General features: G+C 35.2%; 3 protein-coding genes across 3 annotated transcripts; 1 reads left to right on the forward strand and 2 right to left on the reverse strand.

Moving 5' to 3' along the window:
* Nucleotides 1-524: 524 nt before the first annotated feature.
* On the forward strand, nucleotides 525-1,462 carry LOC115499389 (olfactory receptor 13C7-like). The gene is given in 2 exon segments (XM_030293267.1): nucleotides 525-1,185; nucleotides 1,188-1,462. Coding segments are annotated over 2 exon segments (936 nt in total).
* A 5,573-nt stretch (nucleotides 1,463-7,035) lies between these two features.
* On the reverse strand, nucleotides 7,036-7,998 carry LOC115499110 (olfactory receptor 13F1-like). The gene has a single exon (XM_030292830.1). It carries the CDS (start codon nucleotides 7,996-7,998, stop codon nucleotides 7,036-7,038), a length of 963 nt encoding a protein of 320 aa, XP_030148690.1.
* A 9,932-nt stretch (nucleotides 7,999-17,930) lies between these two features.
* LOC115499629 (olfactory receptor 13C2) lies at nucleotides 17,931-18,887 on the reverse strand. The gene has a single exon (XM_030293744.1). It carries the CDS (start codon nucleotides 18,885-18,887, stop codon nucleotides 17,931-17,933), a length of 957 nt encoding a protein of 318 aa, XP_030149604.1.
* Nucleotides 18,888-23,838: the final 4,951 nt, after the last annotated feature.

Consider the following 23,838-nt stretch of genomic DNA (forward strand, 5'->3'; position numbering starts at 1 on the left):
CTATGAATTTTACTTTCCTCAGAGAATTATAGTGATGATAAAATGAGTAATATGTGTAAATATATGTAAATTATAAAACCATAAACCAATGGGATTGTTAATGACTGCCATGAAATAAAATCGAATAGATAGTTATTTTTAACAGATTAAGCATAAGCTTTCCAAAATGATGATATGCAAAGTGGAGTCTGTGGGTCCAAAGAACAGGAAATAATAGATGTTTGTTCAGATGCAAATAGTTCTTCCCTGCCTCAGAACTGTGTATCACAGATTCAGGAAATGGAATACAAAAGCCTATATTTTTAAAGAACTGTCAATGTAATTATTACATCTTCAATCCCTTCCCTTATGAGCCAGAAGAGAAATTCTAACAGCTAACCTCAGAGCTCTTCGCACCACTCCAGCTAGTGTGGACACACTTGGTGCCCCTCCTCCAGTGATATCTGCACATGGTAATATGCAATGACGCGTAATGCTCACATGAAGTTTTCTCTTCTGGATTACTCCAAGTATAAAAAAGTAAAATGGACAGGATGAACTGGACAGAGATTGAGTTCATTCTGCAGGGACTTTCTGAGTACCCCAAAGTGGAAAGACTCCTTTTCGTCATGTGCTTGATGATGTACCTGGTGATCCTGCTGGGGAACAGCCCCTTGATCATACTAACTCTCCTGGACTCCCACCTCCATACACCCATGTACTTCTTCCTTGGTAATCTTTCCTTCCTAGATATTTGTTACACGTCCTCCTTTATCCCCTCAATGTTGATTCACTTCCTATCACAGAAAAAGACCATCTCCTTCCTTAGATGTGTTGTTCAGATGTCTGTCTCCTACACTATGGGGTCCACCGAGTGCGTGCTTCTAGCAGTGATGGCATATGACCGTTACGTGGCCATCTGTAACCCTCTGAGATACCCCATCATCATGAGCAAGGCACTTTGCATTCAGATGGCAGCCCTCTCCTGGGGACTGGGCTTTCTCAATTCACTGACAGAAACTATACTTGCAATACAGTTGCCCTTCTGTGGAAAAAATGTCATTAACCACTTTGTTTGTGAAATATTGGCCTTTGTCAAGCTGGCTTGCACAGATATTTCCTTGAATGAGATCGCTATAATGTTGGGCAATGTTATATTTTTGTTTTCTCCATTATTGTTAATTTGTATCTCCTACATTTTCATCCTTTTACTGTACTAAGAATCAATTCAGCAGAAGGAAGAAAAAAGGCCTTTTCTACCTGTTCAGCCCACTTAACAGTAGTGACTGTGTTTTATGGGACAATCCTTTTCATGTATATGAAGCCAAAGTCCAAAGACTCTGCTGTTGACAAACTGATTGCTCTATTCTATGGAGTAGTCACTCCCATGCTCAATCCTATCATCTATAGCCTGAGGAATACAGAGGTGCTTGGAGCTATGAGAAAATTGATGAGGAGACACTGGTTCTGGAGAAAAGGATGAAAAACTTATACCTTTGAGTTCATGCACAAAATAAGCTCATAGATTTGAGGCAAAAGCTTTTCATATAAAGAGAACAATAAAGATTGTATGTCAAATTACAGAATTTAGGAGTTGGAAGAAATGTGAAGACAATAACTTCACCTTTTATGAAAATGACTGTTATAAAAATGTAGACACTACTGGTATAAGAAGGGAGTAAACTTTAAGAAATAAGAAAAAAAATGAAATTAAGCTTTTCCAAGAAAATCCAGTATGTCTTCTTCAACTGATGGGGTTATATCCAGATAAACCCATTGAAAGTTAAAAATATCATAAGTCAAAAATGCCTGTAGGGGTGCCTGGGTGTTTCCGTTAATTGAGCGTCTGATTCGGCTCAGATCATGATCTCATGGCTTGTGAGTCTGAGCCTTGCATCGGGTTCCATGCTGATAGCTCAGACCCTGAAGCCTGCTTCAGATTCTTTGTCTCCCTCTCTCTCTGCCCCTTCCCCACTCATGTTCTCTCTCTCTCTCTCTCTCTCTCTCTCTCTCTCTCTCTCTCTCTGTGTCTCTCTCTGTGGCTTCCTCTCCTCTTCTCTCTCTCAAAACATTTAAAAAATTAGAAAAAGAAATGCATTTAATTTACTAATCTACTGGACCTCAGAGCTTATCCTAGCTTAACTTGAACATGCTCAGAACACTTACATACCCTATAATTGGTCAAAACTATCTCATACAAAGCCTGTTTACAATAAAATGTTGAATGTTTCATTTAATTTATTGAGTACTGTACTGTATGCAACTGAGAAACAGAACTCTTACGATCATGTTGCTCAGACTGGAAGCTGAGCCACTGCTTACCACAAAAGAATATCATACCACATCTTACTAGCCCAGGAAAAGATCACAATTCAAATTTTAAAGTATGGTTTCTACTAATGCATATCATTTTAACATCATTGCAAAGTCAACATATCCTAAGTCAAACCATTTTAATGTATGACCATCTGTATGTATGTCTATTGAACAAGTAAAACACGTATTTTTCAGTTCCCTTTCAAGAGAACTACTTGAGGTTTTCTGTTTGTCTCTTTGTTTATTCCTGATTTTTGTTTTACCCAAGGACTTGACCTGGCCCCAACCTAACCTGGCCCCTACGTATTTCCCCTTCTTCTTTCCCTCCTCATATTTCTCCCATGTTTGAACAAGCTGTGCTACATTCACTGTTACTTCTTCAATTATATATCATGTTCTTTACACCTAAAGACAACAGCATATGCCACTTCATCTCCAGCATCACATTTCTCTTTCTATGGTAACAGCTTGCAATCTCATTAAACACAATTCAAGTGTTAGATCTTCTACAAATCCTTTGAAACTTTACTGGGTTAGTTATTCCCTCCTGTATGCTGTCCTGAATTTTATCTCTGTTACGGCTATTTTCCTTTTATACTATAATCATTTGTTCGTTTCTGAAATTTACCCAATGGCAGAACTCACTGGTCTCTGTATGAAGTCTAATGTAAAATAAATTCTAATAGTAGGCAGTAATTAATTACTGAATTAACATTTTTAAAGAATAGTAAAATGTAGTCCAAGTAGTTGATATAATACAGGGAGATAAGAGAACTTGAATTTATGTATTATTTCATTGAACTAAACAACATATCCAAAAGCTTTGGGTAAAATAGCAGCTAATATTAAATGTATGGACATACAAGGGCAGATAAAAGAATGATAAATATACTGAAGAGGTCATTTTGGCTGGGTAAGGCAGAAATAATATCAGTGTATAATTATTCTGTAATAAGCAATTACTGGGAAAAATATATCAGTTGGATAAACCCTTCTTAAGGAATACTGAAAATTTCACTCTTTCAGAAGCAACAGTCATTTTAAATATTTCCTTTCAAAGAAATCCCCTTGAAATTGCTAGCAAATAATAATTGTATTTTTATTTTTTATGTGATTACCTAACATCTATTTGTACGTAATACAGGTGAGCTGCCTGGTACAGTCCCACAGCCTGAAATGGATGAGGAGAGTGGCTCTGCTCAAGGGCCACCCAGCAAAGGCTTCAACAACCCAACAGAGTTCAGAAAGGAATCTCTGCATGTTCTGCCCAGCAGGATGTTTGGGGGTCTGATGGAATAAGTAAAAGGTCAACATGAAAGGGAGGCCCAGTTCAGGTAGTCAGAACCCAGTAGAATCAAGAGGACACCCACACAGGGAATGATTCAGCTCAGACTGTCAGAGAAAAAGTGAAAGACAGAAAAAGAGATAACTTGGGGTATTTTATGCTTATATCCCTAGATATAATGATATATATGGTTATAGCCCTAGATATCCCTAGATACCACCAAAGTGATAGGCTAGACTTGTAACAACTCATAGATGTTTCTCAAACACTGAAATCACAGAAAAATTCAAAACAAAATTTAATGTTTACTTATCTCATACAAAGAGAGAGAGAGGGAAGGAAGAGAAGAGAGGGAGCAAGTAGAGGAGGGGCAGAGAGAAAGAGGGAGACACAGAATCCAAAGCAGGCTCAAGGCTCTGAGCTGTCAGCACAAAGCCTGACACAGGGCTCGAACTCACAAACCAGAGATCATGACCTGAGCCAAAGTTGGGTGTTTCACTGTCTGAGTCACCCAGGTACACCAAAATCACAGTAAATTCAAACTACCTGGAGCTAGAATCTATCCAGAAAAAAAAAAAAAAAAGATCAAAAACTGACTCTATCAAAGGATAGAGTCCATCATCCTAGCTGATTGACAAGTGGTCTTTTGGAATTAGCCAATATGAACTTTTAAATAATTATTATAAATATATCAAATAAACTATTCCCATTTCATAGACAAGGAAATTAGATTCGATGTTTAAGAAATTGCCTAAATTCAGGATGCCTGGATGGCTCCATTGGCTAAACATCCAACTCTTCATTTCAGCTCAGGTTCATGGGTCAATCCCCACACATCCTGGCCTGGGTGGGGTGGGGGGTGGGGAGTGGAGACTGTCAGTACAAAGCCTGCTTGTGATTCTCTCGCTCTCCCTGGCTCTTTGCTCCTCACCTGATCACGCGGTGTTCACACACACTCTCAAAATAAATAAACATTAAACAAAAATGAAATTGGCTAAGATCACTAAGTTTATACACAAACCAAAAAAAATGTAATTCTTTTTTTTAATTTAAATTAAGTTAGTTAACATATAGTATAGTATTGGTTTCATGGGTAGAATTTAGTGATTCATCACTTACATATAACATCCTGTGCTCATCCCAACAAGTGCCCTCCTTAATGCCCATCACCCATTGAGCCCATCCCCTTACCTACCTCCCTGCTAGCAACCCTCAGTTTGTTCTCTGTGTTTAAGAGTCTTTTATGGTTTGTGTCTCTCTCTGTTTTTATCTTATTTTGCCTTCCTTCCCCTCTGTTCATCTGTTCTGTTTCTTAAATTCCACATGAGTGAAATCATATGATATCTGCCTTTCTTCCCCTGACTTATTTTGCTTTTAACACACACCAGTTCCATCCATGTTGTTGCAAATGGTAAGATTTCATTCTTTCTGATCGAGTAATATTTCACTATATGTATTGTGTATGTATATATATATATATATATATATATATATATATATATACACACACATGCCACATCTTCTTTATCCATTCAATTCATCAGTTGGTGGACATTTGGGATCTTTTCATAATTTATTGTTGATAGTGCTGCTATGAACATTGGGGTGCATGTGCCCCTTTGAATCGGCATTTCTGTATACTTTGGATAATTTACTCTATATCCCTAGTGTACTATTCTTTCACCTTTACCACAGCTCTGACCAATAACAGGAAAATATAACCAACCATTTTATACACAGTTGTCCTAAATTATTCCCTAGAGAGTCCAACCATCAGTGCACAGTCAATTAGTCAACCAACTTACGTCCCTATCTTTGTGAGGTCATCATTCTTAGGTTTCTCCTCTCATCCAATCAATGGCTGCATCAGAGTTCTTTACTTAGACCAATGGACCAATTATCCTGATGACTGTTTATTCATATCTGAGATCAAATCCAGCCCTACAACCCTGTAATTCCCATATTCATCCTATCTTCTTCATCCCATTACTTTCTGGATTCAAGGCATCACAACAATTTCATTGACTTTGGTGAGAGCTTCATGGTAAAGAGCAAATGAGTTTTGCACACTGACTTCACATTTAGTCATCTGGTCCAGAAAGGACATACAAATGTCACAAATACGGATGAGTGTACATTTTTTAATTCCTTATATATTGTGGTTTATATAATAAGATATATTCATGTATTTCCACATTGCACATGATTTTAGTGGGTTTGGAATACTGTATACTTTATAATATAAATATAAATATTTATAATATAAATATTTATAATATAAATATAATATAAATAATCATGTATAAAATAAATAAAAATTATATCATGTATTTTGTTTCTAAATGCTTATGGCTTCATTTATACCCATGGATTTATGCATCAAGGTGTCAGCAGAAACACAATCAAAAAGGGAAGGTCCTTGTAGTTTCACTGAAACATCCTGCAGCTTCTTTGAATTTACAAAATAATGTCAACACTCGAAGACCAACAACAAACTGCTAAACTGTCTGTTATTTTTTCCAGACTGGCACTCCTCTACCCCATTTCTATTCAGTATGTATTTGTGCAGACCTTCTCCATTTGTATATAGACATTCAAATCACACACATTTACCTGCATGCACAAATATTTCCACACACATATGTAAAACATAGTCACACTTTGTAGAATATGCAATTACTTCCAAAAAATTTAGCAATGCTGAAAAAGAGGTTGTACTAGTTTCCTAACGCTACCACAACAAAATAGCAGAGACTTGACTGGCTGAACAACAGAAATTGACTTGCTCATAGTTCTGGAGGATAGAAGACCAAGATTAAAGTGTTGGCAGATTTGATTTCTTCTGAGGCCTCTCCCTGGCTTTCAGAGAGCCGCTTTCTTGCTATGTCCTTGCTTCTGTGTGTGAGCAACACTCGTGTACTCATGTGTGTCTAAATTTCTTAAATATTTTCTCATAATGACACAACTCGAATTGTATGAGGGCCCACACTGATAGCCTCGCTTTAACTTAATCACCACTTTAAAGGCCTTATCTCCAAAAGTAGATACATTCTGAGGTACTGGGGATTAGAGCTTCAACATAAGTTTTGCAGGGACACAACTCAGCCTAAAACAGAGGTTAATAATAAACTATCTAAAAAGTCTACTATAGTTTTTACATTTGTATATTACATGCACATAATTTTGAATACTAACAATACACTAACTTAATGTTTAAAGCTATACTTACATTCTATCACCCAAAACAAAATATTGAAATTTGTCACCATGAGCCCTTTTTATGTAAGATTTCAGATATGCTTATGTAAGATACGTCTATATTATCTTAGAGTTTCAGCAGTCAGTCAAGGAGGAAACTTAGGAAATCACACATCTTATTTAAAATGAGTGTCTTCCCCTCTTAGTCCAATGTTCTGGTGTGTATTGAACACATCAATACATCCCTTAGACTAATGTTATGATTTGCTCTGGGGGATTAAAAAAGCACACAGAGGGTTCCTAATCAGCAATTTTTTCACAGCTACTTTTACCTCTTTGTTCCGTAAACTATAAATGATAGGATTCAACATGGGGGTTAATCCAGCATATACCAAAGCCATAAATTTGTCTATTTCCTGTGAATCTACAGAGGAGGGCTTCAGGTACATGGAGAGAGCTGTCCCATAGAACAAAACCACCACAGTCAGGTGGGCTGCGCATGTTGAAAAGGCTTTGCTTCCACCATCCACTGAGCTGATTCTCAGGATGCTGGAGAGAATGAATGCGTAAGAGACACAAATGAGGAGCATCGGCATAGGAAGAAGAAGTACGCTGATCACCAGCATGATCAACTGCACCCTGGAAGTATCCACACAAACTAGTTTCAAGACAGCCAGAATTTCACAAGTGAAGTGATTGATGATGCTACTTCCACAGACAGACAGCTGCAGCACAGATACTGTTTCCACCAGGGCGGTGAGGCAGCCTGTCATCCAGGAGCCAGCGGCAATCTGCACACAAGCCCTCTTGTTCATGATGATGGGGTATCTCAGAGGGTTGCAGATGGCCACATACCGGTCATACGCCATCGTGGACAGGAGCACACACTCAGTGGAGCCCATGGCAAGAGAAAAGTACATCTGAGTGGCACATCCTGAGAATGAGATGGTGTTTTTCCCTGAAACAAAGTTTGTCAGCATTGGAGTGAGAGCAGAAGAGGTGTACCAGATGTCTAAAAAGGAGAGGTTGCTGAGGAAGAAGTACATGGGTTTGTGTAGGTGGGAATCCAGGACGGTGATGGAGATCAGAATGATATTACCCAGCAGGGTGATCAGGTACATCAGCAAGCACAGCACAAATATGATGACCTCAACTTTGGGGTAACGAGTAAACCCCAGGAAAATAAAATTGGAAATGACTGTCAAGTTTGCCTTGACCATTTTATGCCTCTTTGTTTATCTGTAGTAGTGAATAAAAATATACATTGTATATATATGAATATTAAATTCTACCATCTTTCAAGGGGATTAGTTAGGGGTACTTTAAAAGGATCATTATTCTGGCAATACCATGCTAATTATTCACTCATCATTCATTTGTTGAATATACTACAAGTCACTGAAGATCTCTTTGAATTATCTAAAAAGCTACTCTTGGGCAGCTCAGAATAAAATATCACACAGTCAAGTAAAGAAATAAATACAATTAACATCACATAAATACACCCTCGGGTACCATGAGAACACAGAGGGTAAGAATCTTAGCTCTGTGTTAGGAACACTGGTCAGTGAGACATTGTGACACTTAGTTTAATCAAACAAGGCATTAGACCTGGGGCGCATGGGTGGCTCAGTGGTTGAGCATCAAACCTGGATTTGGCTCAGGTCATGATCCCATGGTCAAACCCCGCACAGGTTCAGTTCAAGCCCCATGTCAGGCTCCACACTGGCAGTGCGGAGACTGCTTGGGATTCTCTCTCATTCTCTCACTCTTTCATCTCTCATCTGCTCACATTCTCTCTCTCTCAAAATGAATAAACAAACTTTTAAAAAAATGCATTATACCTAATCGAGTTAAGAACCACAGGAGGCTTGCTGGGGAAAGAAAAAAAAATTTGTAAAACGTTACATGGAGAAAGGATTTAGTTGCATTTCATAAACCTGCTAATTATGTGTTGTAACACATGGATATGCGGTACACTATAAATAGAAGATAAACCTGTGTCCAATCACTATCGCACTACCTGATTTCCATTTCCAAGAAGGCATTTTTGAATATGGAATCATCCTGAGCCCACGCTTTCTTAGAAACAAACTGATTTTCAAAGTTCAGGATTTTATAATGCAATTCTAATTACTTGTGATGCATCTCACAATTAGTCACATATGGGAACATGTTTAAAAACCACTGTCCTATAAGTAGAGTTCAAATGCAATCAATCACACACACTCAAGCCTCACATCCTCATCATTGCCTACTTCTCCAACCTCATCTTCCAACACTCCAGCTCCAGACTCTGGTCTGAAACAACAACCAGCTTGTCATTTCTCATACTTATCATGCCATTTTATATTTTTACGTCTATAACCAACAGTTCATCTACATGCTGTTACCTTTCTCACCAACTCTAATCTTGTTTTTCATGAATATTTATCCAGTCATCAAAACTGTATGCCACTGTCTCAAGTACAGCTTCGTTCTTTATATATACCTACATTACTCAAGTATATTACACTGAACAATAGCCATATGTGCACATCCCATTGGCTCCCACCCCTGGTACAACTGAGCTTCTCCAGATCTTGTTCCCCATAATACTAGCAAAGAATAACTTACATTCAAGATTTTTAATAACACACCACTCCCTTGAACATGGACAATGTTTGGTACATATTCAAATAAGAACATTTTCACTATTGGTCCCTGTGCCAACTTAAAAGCCTAAGATTTCTCAACTGCTCATTTAGATCTGCACCCTTATCTGTAACATTAAAGAAACCGGTTCATTTAAGAAACAAAGACGATGAGCTCTTAGCTTTAAATATTTGACATAGAGTGAGGTGGGGAAGGCAATGGCCATTTGTATGTACTCTTAGGAGAGGTTGAGGTGTTCCCCAATCATCTTCTGTAGGGTTTTAGACCACTGTCCTCTGAGTGTAAGAATTGGACTCTAAATCCAACCATGCTACTTACTGGTGTGCATAATCAGGCAAATCACTTGGCCTCTTTGAAATCAGTTTGTTTGGGGTTTTTTTTTTGTAATCTATACAGGAAGATGACAATTCCTAGATTAACTTATTTTAAAATTCTTTTTCCACCACCCAATTCCATGGCCTCTCTAATATTTCAGAACATCACAAAACGTTTATGATTTCATCATCTTCCTGCTTTTCTTTCAGAGCTATACCTGCCTATGCTAACCCAGTGCTGGTTCACACTGGCTCAGCTAAAAAACTTAGTACTTCTTCATAATCTATTAAAATGTCAACCTCCAATCCATAGGTGAATAGGAAACACCTGACTGATTATTTCCAGAAAGGTGATTGTTAAAGGTTTCTGCTCTTTAAAGTTCATTTGGGTCAGCACACACCATGCTTCTACTGAGGGCTTCTCTAGTGGTCTTTCCCCACTCAGCACCCAGTTTTCCTACTCTAGCTCTTGCTCTTCTTGCTTTCTCTTCTTTCTTCACTACTGTCTGGTCTTTTCTTATAAACAAAATAATGATGTCTTTTTCTCATGCAGATTGGGTCCCTATTCTTTCCCTTATCCTTCCTTTACAATGCTTGTAAGAGTCTCACCTATCCTAAGTCATTTTATTGACATACTTTCCCTAAAATGACTTCAGATGCCAGGGCTAAGATAACCAAATGTTTTCCAACAATCTCTTCCCTTTTCCTTCCCAAATGTCAGAGCCAGAACAAATCAGAGTTCTGCCCCAACATTCTAATTTTAAAGTTGATGGATGCTTGAAGGAGTTTAATGACTTGTCTGAGATAAATGAGAAAATCAAAAGCAAATCGAAAACTTCCGTCCCACATTTTGGGCTCATTTCAACTCAATATTTTCCTTATCAACAAGTACTTCTTTTAAAAGTAAATGTCTGGTCTCCTATTCTGGTCTCCTGGCCTAGCTGAGACCCATGAATCGGTTTTATAAATCGGAGGATACAGAAAGAGATGGATAAGGTCTGCTCTCATTTACCTCAGCACATGTGATCAGTATCTTCCTCTTTGACTAATGTATGCTTCACTATTTAAAGTTGATCTCCAGCATGGTCTTGCTTGTGAATCTTTGTGCAGTGCTCTGAAAAGTAAAAGAATCTGAATTTTGTAATTATGGTAATTCTCCATGAAAACTGTATTAGAGTGGGTTATGCAGAGGTATTTTTATTCAGAAATTGCAATGAAAAAGGATATGCATGCTCTTGGTTTGCAAAAAATCAAGCCAGATCTTTCCTCATTCACAAATTCTCAACACACAGAGCTTTTGGTAAAAATATAAAAATAACTGACTAAGAAAAATAATGACAAAGATTTTTTTCTGCCAAAATCACCACCTATGCTCTGCTCTCTAAAACTTCCAAAGGGTTATCCCTGGATCTAAGACTACTAAAGTCTCCTGTTGCTATTAGGGACTTTCCAACTCCCTTAACAATTTAATGCTGTGATTCTGGAACATAAAGAAGTTAAGAAACTTTCTAGTTCTCCAGGGTTTGATTCTCCAAGTTCCATGTACTAATTGGGAACCAAAAAATGAGGTGAAAAAAATTTTAATTAATTCAAGTTATCTGGGCCCATAAAACACTTGTTTGCTGAGCAGCCTTTGTGCAAGCAGAATTGTAGGACACTATTTGCCTCCTGCATTCCTTCTGCAGATTGCCCTCGAATTACATAGCAAACACTGCAATTAAAAACTATATAAATGCCTTCCTACAGGGCCTCTGAGCTTGTAAAGTAACTGAATTATTTTCAGAAATCTCTCCAAATATTTCAGTTATATGAGAAACAGAAGACAAAACATCCTTACTGAGCTTTTAAATGGCCACAGAGTAAAGGGAGAACATTGATCAATCAGATAACTGACTACTATCAAATGTCCCTTGAAGACCCTGAGTTTTTAGCACAATGATTGTGATTTTATAAAGATTATATAACAGTCTTTGAAGGAATAGTGCATTGGAATGAGTACCAGATGTAAAGAGTTGTGAATTAAACCTCAGCTCGACTATTGGTGAGCTAAGTGATCTTATACAATTGTGGTATATTAATTATATTAATGACGCCAATTCTTCACTCTTTCCTAGGCTTGCCTACTCTGATTTGGTCCTACACATGTGGCTTGATTTGATCACTGGAGCATTAAGAAATATAATGCAAGAAGAGACTAGTAAAGCACTTTCACTTAGGTTAGTCCTCTCTTTTCCATCTCTGCTATTATCATGAAAATATGTCCAAGTTATCCAACTGGAGGATAAAATGCACATTAAGCAGAACTGAGGTGCCTCAGTTGCCAACAGCCAAGGCCACTTTACATGAGTCAGTCAATCCCCAACAAATGAGTGAGTCCACAATCAGCAAGCCAACTCACAGCTGATTTGAGATATAAAGATAATTTAGTTGAGGTCACATGGATCCAGGTGTCTCATAGACTTGAATAAATGTTTATTTTGGTGTACCACTGAGATTTTATGATTGTTTATTATGCTGTTTCACTGTAACAATGTAACACTGATGTAGCAATAAATGGTTTCAACGCCTATCCAACACTGACTCACCTGGTCTTTATCCCTCTTAAAAGAGTCATAATTTTATTCATTTGTCTCTCCTATTTTTATCCATAGGGAAAATATCCTGATGAGTCCAAGCTTCCTACCTTACTTTCTAGAACTTTTACATTTTTGCCTTTCATACTGAGATATACAATCCATCTGGAATTAATTTTTGTGTATGGTATCAGGCAAGGTCAAGATTTATTTTTTACTATGTGTACACTATTTGACTCAATATGATTTTATTGAAAGCTCTCTTCCCCACTGCACTACAGTATCACTGTTGATATAAACTAATTGACCATATATGTTTGGATCTCTTTTTGGCCTCTTGTACTGTTCCATTAGTCTATTATTCTTATCCTTGCACAAATACTACATTGTCTTTTTAGCTATAGCTGTATATAATAAGATTTGATTTTGGCCCTCTAAATTATTTATTCTTTATGGGTGGGTTAGCTAGTGTTGGCATTTGTATATTTTGGTGTCTGTGTATAAATTTGCACAATAATCTGCTGGAATTTTGATTGAGATAGCCTTGAACCTATATTTCAATTTAGAGAGAATGACATCTTTATACTATTGAATCTTCTAATCCATTAATTTAGGTATTTTTAGATTTCTCTCAATAATGTTATACTGATTTTTCTTATATAAATGTCTTGTCATATATTTTTATATTTTTGATGCTATTATAAATTTTGCTTTAAATGCTATTTTCTACTTTCTTGTTATTGGTATGTAATGATTTTTCTATGCTAAACTGATATTTAGCAATCTTGGTAAATTCACTTTTTTGCAATTTTTTAAAATTTTTAATTGAAGTACAGTTGACATTAATTCACTTTTTAAGTCCAATACTATAGATCATTTGAGTATCCTACATCATAGAGCATTATTCATAAATAGTGACGATTTGTTTTCATTATTTATATCATTTATCATTACTTTTAGTACTGGTTACGAATTCTGGTACTTAGAGTAACATATTCAGGAGTTAAGACATATAAGGTAAAATGAGAGAATTTTATTTGAAAAATGTATTGGTGCCTGAAAATGGCTAAGGACTATTTAAAACTAGGTTTTAGGTTCCTCAAAAATTAAGATTCCTCTTATAATACAAACAAGCAGATTGTAGACGACACAAAATATTTCTAGATCCAAAATACAATTACAAATATAAAGTCCGTTTTCTTAGTACTGGGTGTAAATGAGCTCCCAGAAATCCTATAAAATGTATTCTAATGATTTTAGTGAGACAAAACAGAAGAGAATAAAAATAAGCAAAAATATGTTACTCTGATGTCTAATAAATGTAAAGCAAACTAACAAATTTCCAAGTAAATTGTGGAAAACAATTTAGGACACCCTAAACAGCATGGCATGATCTGCCCAGAGATTGTTAATTAATCAATTCCAGATGTGTTGTGTATCTCAGTATGAAAGGTAAAAATGTAAAGGTTCTAGAAAGTAAGGTAAGGAGGCTTGGACTACCAGGATATTTTGTTACTTTCTTTACAAGACAGAATGAAAACTGGTTTCAGATTTTTAAAACTCAGTTAAAATCATGAATTTATAATATTGTAATTACTAAAAGAATCTGATTTATTTGGAGTCTATTCAAATATGAAATGCTGATTATCCTTGTTCTATGTAGCTATATAATATTAAACTTTTTCATTCTAGTATAGTATTATTTTTATAACTTTTTGTTCATCTCCACTTATAAGGCATTACATAATTTTTCTTCTCATCCAAGCTAGGACACTTGACAATGAAAGTGAACTATTACTAATTAAACCAGGGAAACTCTGCTAAGTAGACTCGTTCTGAGCAAATAAGACATATGGTCACCATTCCAAGGTTGATTCTATTAGGGCCATCATGTTCCAAAGACACAAGATGTTTGACTAGAAAAACAAAAACCAAAACCAAAACCAAACAAACAAAACAAAACATACAAACAAAAACTGGCATTACGCTTTGTTTGTGCCCTAGCTGACAGCAACTACTTAAGTTTTGGTCTGAACCTGATGTCTTCCAAGGTCCAGAAGCAAGTACATGGAGTCATGCTTCTCTGGGACTAAGGATGATAACAAATGTAAGATATAATTCTTAAATGAGAAACAGTAAACCCTATTAACATAACAGGTGACCAGAGCCTAGTGGAGAGACGGATGATAAGGAATCTTTATGAAAGCTCATGGTGGAGGTTAGATACTGTGAGATCTGAAGTCTAATTAGGGTTATTCTTTTTTCCTTTTCTGCATTGTCATTCCTTTGTATCTTCCTCAAATCGTCAGTTAGTAAACAGAAGCCCAGAGCTAGCTATAGTTCAGGGAATGAAGGGAATGTAAATCCATGCATGGGATGACACAAACTGGATCAAAATGACATCAGCATTGATGACATTGAAGAACAGGTAGAAATGACTGGTCCTGAAGCCTAAATAGTGGTATGAAACAAGAGATCAGCCACAACCAGTAGTCTCTAAACACTTTCGTTTAGTCACCCTTCAGTTATTCTGTCCCCCTCTGAATGGCACATCACTCTCTCCTAAGAAAGCCAACTAAAGTTTACAAATTGCTAGTCTATCTGCCCCCTAAGCATTTTCCAAAGAAGGGCCAATCTGCAATATGGTGGTTCTACTTTCTGGGCAGCTGCACAATGACCAAGTCTAAATCCAACAAAGTCAGGAAACCATGAATCAGTGAAAAGACTCTGATGTCATTTTTTAAAATCTTACTTTGTATAAACTGGGTTCTAGCCAGCTTCTCACTGATCATGATGATGAAAGAAAGTAATGCAAAGGAGTGACAAACACACTCCTTTATATATATATACACACACATACACAGTATATATATGATATACATATATGACTGTTCTGAAAAGAAATTCCCAAGAACTCCATCTTGGGAATAAATATGTTTGATGTACATCAGGCTGTGAACCTGTTATACAAAACCTCTATTGTGGTTTGTCAGTCAAATCTTTCACTACCTCCTTGAGTATGCTGACAGCTCGTGGTTTTAGACAAATGTTGGCTCAGTATATCCTAACAGCTTTGCATATTGGAGAAATTTAAAACATTTTATCCCCCTTATAGTTTCAGAAAGTACACCATTACAAGAAGTCACTCAGGTCTTAGGTCTTTTTGTTGTTGCTGTCGTTCGTTTGTTCGTTCGTTCGTTAGATAGATATAGGATCTTGGAAGGATCATGAACTTGTGGTTCTCTCAAATTTCTGAAGGACATTCCCAGAAAATAATTATTTACTACTATTATTACTAAGAAAAATAAAAGATTCAAGGAGACAGAGATAGAAGTAGAATGACAATGGAATAAAGGAGGCCTTTCTTTTGTGATGTAGTATCCTATAAAATGCTCACTGCTGCCTCTTTCTGAACTATAAGAGGAAAATGAATCTCTATTTTACAATTAAAAGTAAACACAAGATTTTAAAAAAATTAAAAGGTTAAAAAAACAATAAAATTTTAAAATCTAAATAAAAATTAGCAATTAAATAATGTAGAATTTTAAGCAGTGTTTAAAAAGCTGAAGCAATCAAACAAGAGTAAAACCAAGTAACCTAATATCTTAAAGTTTTCTAAAATTCTAAAAGAATCATAAGCTATTATTTCAAAAAACAGCTCTTAGTTTCATTTATCTGTTTTGGTTTCTTTGGATTCTATATCATTTAGTTCCTCTAATGTTTATTATTTCCCTTATGCTGGTTTTGGGCTTTATTTCCTGTTCCTTTTCTAGCTTCTTTCTTTCTAGTTATAAGATTAGGTTATGTATTGGGGACATTTCTTGCTTCTCGAGATAGGAACAACAGATGATGGCAAGGATGTGGAGACAGGGAAGCCCTTTTGCACTGTTGGCGGGAATGCAAACTGATACAGCCACTCTGGAAAACAGTATGGAGTTTCCTCAAAAAATTAATAATAGAACTAGTAATCGCACTACTACACATTTAACCAAAAGATACAAAAATGCTGATTCGAAGGGGCATATGCACCCCAATGTTCATAGCAGCACTATCAACTATAGCCAAATTATGGAAAGAGCCCAAATGTCCACCCAACTGACAAACTGATAAAGAAGATGTGGTATACATGTACAATGGAATACTACTTGGTGATTAAAAAGAATGAAGTCCTGCCATTTGCAACAACATGGATAGAACTACAGGGTATTATAAATTAGAGAAAGATGTCATATGATTTCACTCACATGTGGAATTTGAGAAACTCAACAAATGAACATAGGGGCTCAGAAGGAAAAATAAGATAAGAACAGAGCGGGAGGCAAACCATAAGAGACTCTTAAAGACAGAAAATAAACTGAGGGTTGTTGGAGTGGAGGTGAGTGGAGGGATGGATTAAATGGGTGATGGGCATTAAGGAGAGCACTTTTCAGGATGAGCACTGGGTGTCATATATAAGTGATGCATCACTGGGTTCTACTCCTGAAGCCAAGACTATACTGTTTGTTAATTAACTTCAATTTAATTTTTTAAAAAATATAGGATATTGTTTTAAAAAAGAAACATAACCTAAATTACTTAAATTTTTAAATAAAAAACTCTGAGAATAATATGATAGAGGAAGAAAAAATATATAATATTAATCATTCAAATCTAATATGGATATTTAAAGTATGAAATTCAGATGAAGAAATAAAATGATAAAAGTAAATGTTTTTAAAGCTGAATGTTACCATAACATAGAAAAGAAATGGAAATCCCAGATAAAAACCAAATGTAAAAACCATCTAAAGGTAGATCCACCATTCCATAATAACAGATTCCTCCTGGATTAGCAACATACTTCATGGATAGAAAGTCAGTGGTACAAAGGAAAAGATATAGCTCTACTTTTATCCATGGATATTTCACTAAGTAGTTATTTTCTTTTAATTTTCAAAAGGCTTTAAAAATCAGTCATTTAATTCCACATCTAAAGCAGTTAGATCCCATGTATCAGAAGGCCTTCAGAAAAAAAGACTGTCAAAGTAGATATGTTGAAAGTAGAAAAGAATAATAACTTAATACCTCATAAGTGGATATGAACAAAAGTTATAAAAAATTATTATACTAGAACCAAAAAGTTTAATATTGTACAGCTACCTAGACAGAGGACAACCAACATTACATATATGAACAGGCTCCAAGTAAATTATATTTTTTAGTAAATACAATATTGTAAGTTCATGATTTTAACAGTTTTAAAAATCTGAAACAAGTTTTTATTCTGTCTTATAAAGTAAGAAAATATTAAATTGGTTTTGAAAATAATCTTATCAAAAAGCATTTAAAGGGTAACATTGTCCTGTCTGGAAATCTCTCTCACTATTACATTACCCCTCTACTTGCCCTCACATTCAAGCTCTTGAACAATAAGAAAAAACCATAATCGCTGACTCCTAAAACATAGGCATTTACTTATTTTCATTACGCACTGCACCAAAAAAATTTTTAAAGCTTGAGAGATTTGAGAGATGAATTTGACACAGCAACAAGAACCGATCTATTAGGCTCTTTGGTTTCCCTAATTGATTTTCATATTGTGATTATAAAAATAACCTGTCCCTTTCCCATTTACTTATTAAAAACATTTCTTCTCAATAGGTGTTTTACTGCCTCCTTCACATCCTTGTTCCTAAGACTGTAGATTAAAGGATTAATCATAGGAGTAATAACCCCATAAAACAAGGATATAAGTTTGTCAGTAGCATCCAAGTCCTCTGAATTAAGTGTGTCTTTAGACTTGGGCTTCATGTACATGAAGAGAATGGTTCCATAGAATATTATCACCACAGTCAGATGGGCTGAGCACGTGGAGAAAACTTTGCTTCTCCCCTCAGAAGAGCGAATTTTGAGGATGCTGACAATGATTAATGTGTAAGAGATAATGATTAATAACAGTGGTGTCAATATAAACAGTGTTGTGGCCACGAGCATGATGAACTCGTTGCCTGAGATGTCAGCACAGGCCAGTTTCATGATAGCCAGAATTTCACAGGAGAAATGATTGATGACGTTATTCCCACAGAAAGGCAATTGTACTACAAATGTGGTTTGTACTGCAGAGTTGATGACTCCTATGATCCAGGACCCAGCTGCCATGGGCACATAGGAATCCTTGCTCATGATGACAGGATATCTTAGAGGGTTGCAGATAGCCACATACCGGTCAAAGGCCATCATGCCCAGGAGCACACACTCTGTTGTCCCCATGGCCAAGCCGAGGAACATCTGTATTGCACAGCCAGAGAAGGATATGGTCTTTCTTTCTGAGAGGAAGCTCACCAGTGTGGAGGGAATGGAGGTGGTGGTGTAGCAGATGTCCAAGAAGGAGAGGTTCCCCAGGAAGAAGTACATAGGGGTGTGAAGGTGGGGGTCCCAGATGCTGATTAAAATAAGGGAGCCATTGCCCAGAAGGATGACAACATACATTATTAAGATCAGTGCAAAAAAGAGTAGCTCAAGCCTTGGGTAGCCAGAAAGTCCCTTTAAAAAGAATTCCACCAGAATGGTTTGATTTTCCCATTCCATTCTACTGTTTCTCTTTTACCTGTAAAACATTAAAATTTGTTAAAACAAAATATGTATTTTACGATTACTTTCAAATGTGTACTAGTTTACAAGTACCATATTCTTCCAGAAGGGAAAAATATTTCTAAAGGAGAAGACTAAAGAAAAAAAAGAAGTATACAAAAATGAACCAAAGCAAGGAAGAGGAAACTAACATGTTTTATGCTACATGCAATGTGTCATGTAATTTAATCTCATCATAGTGCCAAAATAGAGGTATTGTAATCCACATTTTACAGATAAACTAAAGTATAAATATTAAGTAAACTTGACTAAAGGTAAATATATATCAGAGCTAAGTCAGACTCAAACCTAAGTCTTCCTTGCTGAAGCCTGGCCTTTTTATCATATTTATCATCACATATGTAAACTAGAGGTTATAATAACAACTTAGTATTGTATTTTATGTGTAACTGAACAATAAACCATTTTTACTGGCTACACACCACCACACAATAAATCAATGATCTTGTCACTCCTTGAAATTATAATGTTATGGTTACTATCTGTCTTGACCAGCAGCATGTAAACTTTACAAAGGTAGGTACTTTTGTTGTTTACTTCCACAGTCCAGTACCTATAGTGAAGTGGACACAGAAATAGATGTTCAAAAATATGTGTTGAATAAAGGAATAAAATGAAAGACAAAATAATGACTACTCTTTGTCACTCTGTGCCAATCCACTACTAATTGCTTACTTTATGCATTACCTCATTTAGTCTGAATGGCATCCCTATTAGGCAATTACTGTTGTTAGCATCATCATCTTTATTAACAGAGGAAGAAAATAAAGCACATAAAAGTTAAGTAATTTGCCTAAGGTCAAGGTCATATAGCTAAATAATGGTATAACTAAGATTAACCCCAAGCCATATGGCTGCAGAGTATAAATTCTTAATTATTCAATTTGCAGAGAACTTGGCTCATAGACTAGATTACTTTGTAAACTAATTTACTAATATTTTCTAATACTAACGTTTCAAAAGAAATATCAAACCAAAATAGATGACTGTTCAGAAAGAAGTAAGATTTCAACATGGAGATTTGAGAGAAGTTCATTTTAATACTTTATATTTTGCTACAAATGTGTTGTCATAGGGTTGCATTTAATCCTTATAATCTGTGCTCTCCCTTGTGAGACGTTCTATCTCCTTTTTCCTTACTATCTTAAGTGATATTTTTTCTGTATTAGTCTCACAAGGCATTTCCCTATATTACAGGTCTTCTCAAAAAAGGAAAGGAGGCTTTTGGATAGATTTATCCTTTCCAATCTTTTTTTCCCTGTCTTATGAACTTAAGAAGTTTGTTTGTAAATTTTTTTCAAGCTTATTTGGATTTTCTAATTTCATGAAATAAGAACTAAATTCCTTAATATTTCCCTTCTTCCCTATTGCTAACTGTAATTCATGCTCTTAAAATACGTTGTTTCCTAAAAACTTAGATTTTGATATGAAATGTTCTTTTCATTAACTTCTAGATAATTATTTTTCCTTTTCCTCTTTAAACCAGGAGTTACCCAAGTGTGTGTTTCTTGAACTCTAGTCATTAGATATTTGTGTTCGATTTTTGTTATTTCCAATTTTATGACATGAGAAATGACCTATAATTCTCTAGTTATGGAGACTTTGGCAGCCAATTACTTGATCCATGTTGTAAATGTTAACAAAAGATATGAATTCTCTTTGAGAGAGACATATGATTTTATATAGATACACAATACATGCATTCATGTATACATATAATCAAGTTTATTTAATGTATTATTCAAACCTTTGAAATAATTAACTTCTGTCATCTATAATTAATAAATTATATATAAATATTGGTAAGCATGTTCTGCCTATATAAGTAGGATTTTTTTATATGCTTACTTCTGTGTTGTTAATGGCTAATAATCTTTATAAACTATGACTGTTCTTAATTGGCCTTTCTCCTGTTTTGTGCTTTATTTTCCACTTCTAGGATATTTCTATTACACTCCTGTTTCCTCTTAGTTTGGGAGCTTTTGCCTACTCTTAGTGCATCCCATTATTTTCAACTTTTCTTTCTCTTTCTCGCTTTAAGTATACTACTTATAAGTAACATATATCTGGTTTAAATTTTTAATCTCCTTTTACAGTCTCTGTCTTATATGAAAGTATTTAGTCCATTCACTTTAAAATATAGTTATTAATCTATTTAATTTTCTTCTTTCCATATACTTTATTTTTATAACTTATTTACTTTACATTAGTGCATTCTCTTTTTTTCCCACTTCCTTATTTTTGCTGGTTAAGTTGTCATTCTTATTTGTTTTCATTAACTTGAACACTCTACTCAATTTTACCATTCCATAAGTGGATATCTTCTCTTTCTCTACTCTCAAAATTTGGCTTACAGGACCCAACCGTTTGCTCATAATGATTATTTTTTTTTTACTAGAGTGCTGCCTAATCTCCTAAACTATCCCTCAAACATTAAATGAAGACAGAACTACAAGAATACTTTTATTCCCCCATTTCTATCCTCAAATTGCTAAATTTCAATCAGTGAAATAATGTAGAAGTGTTTATAATTTCCTTACAATGAGCCTTTTTGAGAGTTCTTTCTCAGCCCTTACACTATACGTATTGGATATTCTTCATCAATGTATTTACCACTCTATATTTACTAATTGTTCACTATTGGTTCCTCTCTCTTCTGTTTCTCTTCTATTCTCTTCAGGACCACATGTTAATTTATATTTTGGTTTGGTTAGAGTATATTTGCAGAATTTTCCTCAGATTATAATGTAATAGATTATCTAAATTTCCATAAATTATCAAATATCTTTCTTTTTTAAAATCGCAGATAAAAATGCATGACTTTTCTACCAAATTCTACATTTCAGAATATACCCTAAGGATATAATATACATAATTATGCATAATATACAATATATAGTTATATATCACATACAACAAATATATGTATAACATGTAATATATAAGTATATATTAAAATATATATTGGTAATATACATACATATGTATATATAAGTTGTGCCTGCTGTTAATTGACATCGTTATTTTATTTGGTACATTAAAGTTTATATATAGTTATACATATAAGTATGAATATACAAACACTACGCACACACACACACACACACACACATACATATATTAAAAAAAAGTTTTCAAGAAACTGAGTGACCAACATCACAGGGAGCTACAGAGAATTTTCCTACATCTCTCACCATGACTCATCCTTTAGATGTCTATGCACTGATCTCATAAGGACAAGGCATGGTTTCACCTCTAACGGCTTGCCTCCTAAGGGCAAGGAGACAGGAACTCCTATATTCTCAATGTACACTCTAATTGGTACATCCTCTATGGAGGACTATTTGGAAATATATGCCAAAATCATAAAAGCATACATATAATCATTGACCAAGATTTACTTGTAAGTAATTATCACTAGTTATGCTAGCACATGTGTAAAGTGATTTACATACAAATTGATTCATTAAAATATTGTCTGTATTAGCAGATGTGGAAACAGTTTACATTTCCAGGAAAAGGGGACATAGAAATAATGGAATACTATTCTGCTGTCAAAAAGAATATGGGCCTTTTTGTACATTGATGTGGAAATATCTTTAAGAAATATTAACTGTAAAATTAATGCTCAGAATAGTACATATGACACACTAACATTTGTGAAAAAATATTATATATGTATTATGATACACATACATACACGCATTTTTGCTCATATATAGAATATCTCTAGACAAAGAAACAAGAATAGTTATCGCCAGAAAATGAAATGGATAGCTGATTAACAGGAATGGAAAGTTGGCTATTTACAGTATATCTTTTACTACTTTTTGAAATTTTGGCACTTTATGAATAGATTGCTTATTATTTAAAAAGCAACATTAAAGCTCTTGAGATTCACTGCCTGCCTCTCTCTCTCCTTTCACTTATATCACTACATGACATATACTACATCAAACCATCCATTGTCATAGGACACAAGGCTGTATGTTTGAAAATTGTTCTAACTTGTTCAGTATTACACACTACATGAGACTTGGAGACTAATATGTACTCTAAATATAGTCAAATTTTCAATACTCAAGATACTTAAATAGGATCATTAGGATTTTCAGGCCCATAACCATCTCCTGTCCCACCATCAAGCTGTAAACTATTCTTTGACCAAGTTAAGGGTCTATCCTTATATCCTATGTCATTTCCTTTCCATTAAATGCACTATTGCTTTTATGAGTAGTAAAATTCCCCCAAACAAAATAATAGCTCAATAAATAATAGCTCAATAAATGCTAGCTATTATTCTTGTTCCATTCTCAATTCCTTTGTCCACCTAATGTTATGAGGCACTTTGCTCTGAAATAAGGATCCATTTTCTCATTTTCAGACCATAACTAGTCTTCTTGGGATCACCAAAGCCAAATCTGATTTTCCTGTTTTAAAATCCTCTTTGCCCTAGCTTTTAAATTATTTAACTTTTTAGAAGATTTCCATCTTATAGAATTTGTCATATTTTCTGGGTTAGGTCTCAAACCACTTGAGACCCCCAAGGCATTAGGTACACCAGGGGTTCTTGAATACTGAAGATTATATGCACCCCAGTGAAAAATCATCTCTGCCAAAGCCATGGTTCCATTAGCTATCCCCATGCTACATGATATTCTAACACGCCATTCCATACCACTGTCAGGCACACAGACTTTGGAGGCAAACTTAGGTCAAACACCATCTCTGCCTCTTAACTAGATGGCCTGGGCACGTTTCTGATTATCATCATCCTTGGTAAAGAATGAAGATAAAAACACTTATATCATAATATTTTGTTTATATGACTAAGGAGCTGGTGCATATAATCCAAATAGCACAACAATGGTTTCCCATTGTCAGTGGT

This window comes from Lynx canadensis, chromosome D4 (genome assembly GCF_007474595.2).
Source record: "Lynx canadensis isolate LIC74 chromosome D4, mLynCan4.pri.v2, whole genome shotgun sequence".
Lineage (NCBI taxonomy): Eukaryota > Metazoa > Chordata > Mammalia > Carnivora > Felidae > Lynx > Lynx canadensis.